Consider the following 8,243-nt stretch of genomic DNA (forward strand, 5'->3'; position numbering starts at 1 on the left):
TACACATGAATCGTAACCGTTTAGCTTGGATTGCACCAATAAGGTTTAATTTAATTCAATATTAGCTTTAATCAAAGATGAGTCAAACTATCTTTAAAATGAGCTTTGTTGAGTAAAATTAGGCAGAGCTTTGTTTAAATGGGTGCTCTTTGATTAAATGCTACATTGTTGCTAGCTAACAAAAGTGTTAGCCTAATGTTAATTGTTAACTTGATTGGTGACATTATAATGGCTTGGCAGAGAAGCTGAAACGTTATCTGCTCTGATAAAAACTTGCTGAGGAAATTATTGGCAAACAATAGAAAACGAGAAAATGGACAACGGCATGATGAAAAAGAAAGATAATACTTGGTGGGATTACGTCAGCCGGAACCATCGACAGGCATATTTTGTCAAGGGGAATTCCGTGCTGGTTACAGCACCGCCACCTGGCGGTCGTTCGGGACTCATAGAACAGTAGTTACATTCGTAACTTTCGTTTTAACAGATTGACTGCAGTGAAAGAGGGAGAAAAAAGAAAGAAAAAAAAGAGTAAATTTCTGTCACTGCCATGTCTATCCAGTCTTCCTGTTCAGCTTCAAAACTGTTTCCTTGGCAAACCGGTATCTCAACAACAACAACAAAAATCTTCTTCACCACAAAAGTCAAGAGGATTGAGCCTGTCTCAGTTTTCTTGGAGACACTCATTATTTATTTTATAATTATTTTTTCTTTATCTACCTAAAAAAATTCAGCCATTGTTAAAGTTAAAGCTCCCCAACTGTCAGTTTAAAATTAATTCCCAATCACAGTTTAAACTGGAATTTAAAGTTCTGGTGCAAGAGAATTTTATTTAAACTTGGCTTAAGAGTAAACAAGGTGAGGTTTAAACAGAATGTGTCTTAATTTTAAGATAGGGTTAAAGTTTGGTGCAATACAAAGTGAACTTAAACCGGGATTTAATCTAGAGACCTTCTAGGTACAATCAAGCCTAAGGAGTTGGAGTTGAAGGTGCAACTTGCAAGGATCGGGCACTGCCAGGAGGGAGCAGTGTGGATATGCGACTGACTGTACTTCAAAGCCAGCACTCATGGGACGAAACAGAACACTTGGAAAGAAAATAGCAACAGCTCATCAGCACAAAAACAGATATACCATGCCAAAATTCTTTAAAAATTCATCCAAAAAGAAAAAAAAAAGAAAAAAAAAAGACAGCTGTCTGACCTGAAAGTGACAGTGAAACCCACAGTCAAAGCTTCATGAACTCATTTTTTTTTTTTTTTTTTTTTTTTTTTACTTATAACACAGTACTGTGAAATTACATCTAGGGAGCATTTTTATGACATTAAACGCTTGCATTTACTTTGCAATAAATCCATGAATAAAAACACGGAGGGACCTTGAAAGCTTGTTTTGTTTTTCACTTTTACACACATTGACGTATGATGACCTAACACTCGCGTCAATTTGCTTTGCTTTGCTTTGCAGCGCTATATCGAACCGAGCAATACAGTGCATTGAGATCCAAAGTTCATCCAGACCCAGGGCGAGGTTACATCCACACAAAAAAAAAAAACAGCCATCAGTTGCAAGTCGACATTTAGCAACCTGCCTCTGCAATCGCAGGAAGTTACCCCAAAGTGGCTCGAGAGACCCCCCCACTCCCTCCATAAGACTCATTTTCAAAAATGGTCCTTTGAGTGATTCAAACAGGGAATTTGTCCAGCGGTGTTGTTTTAAAGGAGGGGGGGATCAGATCATGTAGCCTGCCGGTGGAGATAATGGATTTACTTTTGTTTATTGGGCTGGGCTCAGCTGGATTTGGGGCACTTCCTGGAGACGGACACGCCAAAAGGGGAGGAAGTCGGTGCCGAGACTCTTCGGGATGATTTTCATGTCACTTGCAGATATCACGTCGGATAAGGGAAGTCTGGTGAATGTTACTGACGTGACAAGCGTGTGCGCCGCTTGTCATTAAGACGATGAGTGCTAAACACATCTTGGCCTCTTGTTATGTCTTGGCTCTTCCCGCCCTCTGTGAGGTATGTGCAAACACACACTCATGTTGTAAACACAGTACTCTCATTGAAACACAACATTTAACAAAACACTTGTGCATCCATTGGCTATTACATTCAAACGAACCAGTGCACTGAAGGTAAATTAATTGCTTTGCTCAGCATGTGCTGCTGAAAGCATTTCAAACAGTTTGCTTATTAGGAAACGTTAGTGCTGATAATGGAATTGCTGATTACTCTACAAAGCCGACAAGAGAATGGCCCCAGGCGTAGCTGAGCTTGTACCGTCGAGACGGACATAACTGTTATTTATCTGTGGCGCTATCTGCTACGCAACCTTCCAAAGAGCTGGCCGTAAAAAGGGAGCTCAGGCTTAGCCTCACAAAACAGCGGAAGGAGAATGATCCCATACCTGTTGTTCAGCTAGCGCGTTGTCATGAAATACAGGAAACACAGCGGAATGGTTTTGGAATGTTTCACAAATGAGCACCACCGATGAGTACATTTGATGAGAATCTACAATACCAAATGCCTCCGTTTTGAAAAGTGAGGAGAGCTAAAAGAGCATCAGTGCTATCGTGTGGCAACGCAAGTGTTCAAGCACACATTCAAGGCCATGAGATGAGGTAGATGTCATATCAAACAGAATGAACGAGTAAAATCTGCCAACAGTATTTATGTAACATGATAAATATAGTTTCCTTAAAGCTGGGCTTCTGTGCCTCGACCGTGCTGCTTGACTGGCCTTACCTGCCAAAGTCAATGGGGTGTAAACATGAAAGGGCAAAAGTCTCAGAGTTTAAAGTGCAGCCTTGACAATGGTGAGGTCTTTGCTGCAGTTCCCGTTGGAGTCCATCGCTCGGTCCTCAATATCGCCAACACACGCCCCCTGCTCATTGGCATCGCTTTCTTCCGAGTTGCCTTTACTCCGCCCTTGCGGCTCGCTCTGCCAACTGTGTCGATCGTAGACGTATCCATTCATAGGTACCGCTTTGGAGTTGTGCTTCCTTTTGAGGCACAGGATCTCCTTAAAGGCGTATCGAAACTCTGGGCTCCGGCAGTAAATGAGCGGATTGAAGGCCGAGTTTGCGTAGCCGATCCAGTTGAGGATCCGGAAAGTCAGATCGATGCCTTCCACCTTCCAAATGGCAACCACCACGTTGAGCAGAAAGAAAGGCAGCCAGCACAGAGTGAAGATCCCCATGATGATGCCAAGCGTCTTTAGGGCTTTGTGTTCCCGCAGGCAAAATTTCATCTTCTTCTGCCCGCGTCCGACGTTGGCGTCCATCGCGTTGAGGTTGTCGCTGTTGTGAAAGCGGCCCACGCTTTGGTCGATCTTCCGGAGCTGGCGCTTGGCCTCCTGGAAAACGCGGCTGTAGACAAACACCATGATGACCAAAGGGATGTAGAACGAGATGATGGAGGACGTGATGGCGTAAGCCATGTTGGTGTAGAATTCACAGCAATTGCTATTCGCGATGCACTCTTTGGCTTCCTTATCATCCGAGATCCACCACTTCATGTGTATGGGCAGGAAAGATATCAAGGCGGCGATGACCCACACCAGCACCACCACAATGCGAGCCTTACACTTCGTCAGCATGGTCTGGTAGCGGAAGGGGGAGGTGATGGCCAAGTAGCGGTCGATGGCGATGACGCACAAGGTCTCAATGCTCGCCGTCACGCAGAGGACATCGGTCGCCGTCCAGAACTCGCACCAGAAACTACCAAAGTGCCAGGTTTTGAAGATGATGTAACAGGCGCCGAAAGGGACCACGATGAGACCCATGACCAGGTCGGCACACGCCAGGGAGGTGATGAAGCAGTTGGTGACGTTCTGGAGGCGCTGGAAGCGGGCGATGGCCGTGATGACCAGGATGTTGCCGAAAACGATGCAGAGGATGAGCGACGACATGATCATGCCCAGCACGATCATCGTGGCCTCGCTGAACGCCTCCTCGCTTTTGGTCACATCTGATGAAGAGTTGATCGTCTCTGGGCTCACGTTGAGGTACAGCGGGGGGCTTGGACTTCCCATCTGAGGAGAAAGTGACATAATTACGTCGCGAGGACCATTTTAACAGTGGTCTGTTGAGATTAGGAAACTTAAGTAGCAGGAAAATGTGCAAAAATAAAGCACTGAGAAATGCACACCCACAAGTCAGCAGTTAGTCCAATTACACCCAACATGTTGACAAAAACACTCCGTCCACTCATGCAAAGGTTCACCAAGGCAAGTTTTAAAGCCCATTTAACAAGTTGACCTCAAAATAAAAGTACATACCTCAACAAGTGGCTTCCTTCTTTCACTTCCTCCTGTTGGAAAAGTCACCGTTTGATGACTTTGTGTTCAAACTTGAGCGCCACGTCTTTGCTTTCTACGCACTTTCCCTCTTATGCTGCCGGTGTCTCACTCAGTCTGCCCCTTTCAGTATAGCAGCGCTGCTTCTCATGTGTCTCTCAGGCTATTTGTCAGCGCCCTTATAACGTGCGCTGATGACATCACAGCAGGGGCTCAGCCAATCAGGGAGCAAAACAAAGCAGAGGGAGCCGAGAGCTTTGGAGGGTTTGAACACATTGTCCCTGCAGCTGTGACTGAATCAGACAAAAAGTGCCAACACATAAATACTTTACATTCTAAAAAATAAATGGTATTATTCCGGTAAATTACAATACACAATTAAGCGTATTGCATTCACTCGAAATAAATAAATAAATAAATAAATAATCTCCTGTTTTTCTGACTAATGTTTTTGGGAGCTTTGTTTTATTGAGTACGGTAAAAAAATAAATATATATATTTTTATTTTTCTGAATATTTTCTTTCTGTCATAAAAAAAAAATATTCCAAAAAACAGAATAAAAATTATTCCGAAAAACAGAAAAAAAAAAAATGACTCCGAAAAACAGGGGGGAGGGGGAAATTACTCTGAAAAAACAGGGGGAAAAACATTTTTCCAAAAAATAGAAAAAAAAATGTTCCAAAAAACAGAAAAAAAATTACACCGAAAAACAGAGCAACGCCTTCTGTTTTTCGGAGTAATTTTTTTTTCTTTCTGTTTTTCGGAATATTTTTTTATGACAGAAAAAAATATTCAGTAAAACAGAAAAAAATATTCAGAAAAACTGAAAAAATATTACTCAAAAAAACAAAGCTCCCCCAAAAAAATTAGTCACAAAAAAAGGATTTTTTTTTTTCCCCAAGTGAATGCAATACGCTTCCATACAATTGCATTTGGTTGCATCATTTTCCAAAAAAAAAAAAAAAAAAAAAAATGTGTTCAATGACAAATTACAGTTGAAACTTTGGCTCTACATTGGGGGATAAATTGCACACACATGCAGTCAACTGCTAAGTTCAGCCTCATTTAAGTATGATCACTGCCAATTTTCCCTGCAAAACACATGCTCATTCATTGCATCTACTCGATGCATATACGGCACATTTAGATAAGAGATGACCTTGCAGCAAAAATAAAATCAAGGCAGCTATTTGTTCAATTTGAGGGCTTTGCACCACTACTCAATAATTTATCGACACGGACCTTTGCTTCTTAGTGCAGTGAAAGGAAGGAAGTGTGCATTTCTCAACACTTCCATTGTTTCCATCTGTCTCAGTCTCTCTTCGTCTTCATTACAATGTTTCCGCACACCGTTGACATACACTCCATGTCAGGCTAAAAGATTTAATATATGCCCGTCACATATTTAGCCCCGCTGATCGCACAAAACCCCAGATTTAAAAAAAAAAAAAAAAAAAAGAAAAAAAAAAAAAAAAAAAAAAAGAGGCATTGTACTCTGCCACACTGAAGGGGGTGTGCAAGAGCACACAGACTCACATTCCTACCACTTTTCTTCAACACTCATATTTCAAATGAAAGCCAAACATGGAAGATAATAAGATATTAAAACTAACTGTAAAAAAACTGTGTGTTAACATAAACATATAAACATAACCAAGTAGCAGAAAAATACATGTAAAAGAAAGAAAAAACTTCTAATCATTAGTGACAGTTTACATGTTCAAAGGGAGTTGGAAGAAATTGAAAACGATCTAGTCCTACCCTTTATTCTTTGTAAATTTTGACTTATTGCATTATTGATACAATAGGTTAATACATTTCAAAAAAAGAAAAATGTGTAATCCTGCTCGTGTATACAACTGCACTTTGACATTATTACTTTGGCAATAGCGTAAAACTGGACTAACAATCAAAACGGGGATCTAATTCATAAAGAAAGCCCAACACTGGAAGTTAAAGTTCTGCTTCAAACAGCAGGTCAAATAAATAAATAAAAATATATAATAATAATAATGCTACTCGATTAAAAAAAAAAAAAAACATTTTTCGCAGAGGAATTTAATAAGTAAAAAAAGAAGAAGAAAAAATTGAAATATTTACATAATAATTAAGCAATTTCTACAGTAACATACAGAAGGAAATGATCGTTAAAAATGCACTAAATTCGAATAAAACTAACACCAATCTAGCTACATATCCATCACTGTACAAAGACAAAAAAAAAAAAAAAAAAAAAAAAAAGAGTTACAAGAAAAGGAAATAGCCTACAGGGTTTAACTATTTCTATTATGTTCTTGTTTCAATGTTTCGTAAGTACTAACTAGTGTGGATTTTAGGATTAGAAACTGGAATTAGCCAAATCAGTAAGCAAACGATCCACATCAGTTTGTTGTGTTTGACGATCAGAACACATGAGCCATGCTGCAAAGTATTCAAATGGGAACTTAGAGGATTGCCTCATGTTGTTCTTGACTGGATGCATCGTATACTATTCAAAATGTCTGCCCCAGCTTCATGCACACTCCAAAGATATCAAATAATTTGGAGGAACACTTACTTTATACTCACTGTACTTTCAGGTTAGGTCATAGCAATTAGATAACATTCGTTAACAAAGCAGCCTTTCATATACTTTTGACCGTGAATAACATTTTGTCCTACACCAGGAATCAATGTTGCATCATGGAGGTCCATGTGCTGGTGCCAGAGGCACTGTTCTTCACCCCTGTGCCTGACAATGAGCTCTTAGAGAGGTCCATATAACCCGTGACGCAGAGGGAGATCCAATCAAATTCACCTTGTTCTTCCCCTTCATGTGGCAAGTCGCATCGCGGAGTGCACTGAGTCCTTTAATCAGCCAATCGAAGTTGAATAGATTGAGGGAGGCAGGGCCCTGGGTGGGGGGAGGAGCCCTGGATCCATAGGAGGGACATAAATAATACAGAACCTGAGGCATTTTAGCAAAGTCAGATCTCCTAACCTGCATGCCAACTTTCCTTAACCTTTGTTGCATTACATCATCGTGTCAAGGAGAAATGAAAAGGTGCTTCCTTCAGAGCATAGGAAAGAACAGCGCGCTTTCACATGAATTCCACTTGACGTTTCTTAACTGATGTCGTGTGATGGCGAGTATTGCGGTCGTCTTTCACTTCCTTGTCGTGAAGTCTCTCAAATATATAACAGAAAGGTTTTCACAATTTTATTTCTGTTAGTGTTTCTTGGCTTTGTCAATCCACTTGTGAGAAAAAAAAAAGTTTTATTACTAGTTTTATTAAATGAGTATTATTATTTTTTTTTAATATATATATTTTTTTATAGAGGTTTGTAGAGGTTGATCAGAAGTAACCTTTGCTAAAGGTGGCATACAGACACCTTTCCTTAACATTTTTAGAATTTGAATGCTCCCATTCTCCAAGTACTTCAGGGTCATCTCGCTCAGATAGAATTGACAATTCTGAACAGCTGGCCATTTCTGCTATTTCCACAATGCAACACTTCATTTTCATTGCATATGTTATTGCTTTTGCCTGTGACTAGCTTACAAACCAGGTATACGATTATAGTAGTCAATCAACACATTTATCACATTTTCAAATTGAAGTAATCTTCACAAATCAATTTATGATCCAAAGTCCAACGATTTTCAATGACGACTGACGAAAAATGCTGTATTCAAGGAATGTGGGAAATCGGACTTCAAACCCTCCTCGAATGCAGCGTAAGACCGCCATTTTGACTTGTGACATAATTCCGGAAATGTCAATAGGAAAGGAAATTTCCGAAGCAAAAACGAGAATGCGAAGAGGCCACAGGTCTGTCTCTGTTCTCGGCCTTGGACACTAACACAACTTGTAATGACCCACTTTACATTAAGCTCCTTGAATGATAGCGAGGTAGCTACCTAGATAACCAGATAGCTAGCTAGCTACGGAGCTAGCACCTA

The 8,243-nt window shown here is 40.4% G+C and overlaps 1 protein-coding gene across 2 annotated transcripts; it reads right to left on the bottom strand.

Annotated features, from left to right (window-relative positions):
- Positions 1 to 1,258: 1,258 nt before the first annotated feature.
- Positions 1,259 to 4,438, bottom strand: adrb2a (adrenoceptor beta 2, surface a). Of its 2 annotated transcripts, XM_077531874.1 has the most exons (3): positions 4,282 to 4,438; positions 2,748 to 4,035; positions 1,259 to 2,014 (listed from the first exon to the last, which is right to left on the bottom strand). In XM_077531874.1, the coding sequence occupies exon 2, from the start codon at positions 4,033 to 4,035 to the stop codon at positions 2,797 to 2,799; it is 1,239 nt and encodes a 412-aa protein (XP_077388000.1). In that variant the 5' UTR covers positions 4,282 to 4,438; the 3' UTR covers positions 1,259 to 2,014; positions 2,748 to 2,796. The 2 variants fall into 2 exon arrangements, with proteins under 2 accessions (XP_077388000.1, XP_077387999.1); XM_077531873.1 differs by lacking the exon at positions 1,259 to 2,014 and having other exon boundaries at positions 2,060 to 4,035.
- Positions 4,439 to 8,243: the final 3,805 nt, after the last annotated feature.

This window comes from Festucalex cinctus, chromosome 9, assembly GCF_051991245.1.
Source record: "Festucalex cinctus isolate MCC-2025b chromosome 9, RoL_Fcin_1.0, whole genome shotgun sequence".
Classification (NCBI taxonomy): domain Eukaryota; kingdom Metazoa; phylum Chordata; class Actinopteri; order Syngnathiformes; family Syngnathidae; genus Festucalex; species Festucalex cinctus.

What these genes read in the sequence shown, in the direction of transcription:
- adrb2a (XM_077531874.1), bottom strand. Translation starts at nt 4,035, where the DNA reads ATGGGAAGTCCAAGCCCCCCGCTGTACCTCAACGTGAGCCCAGAGACG.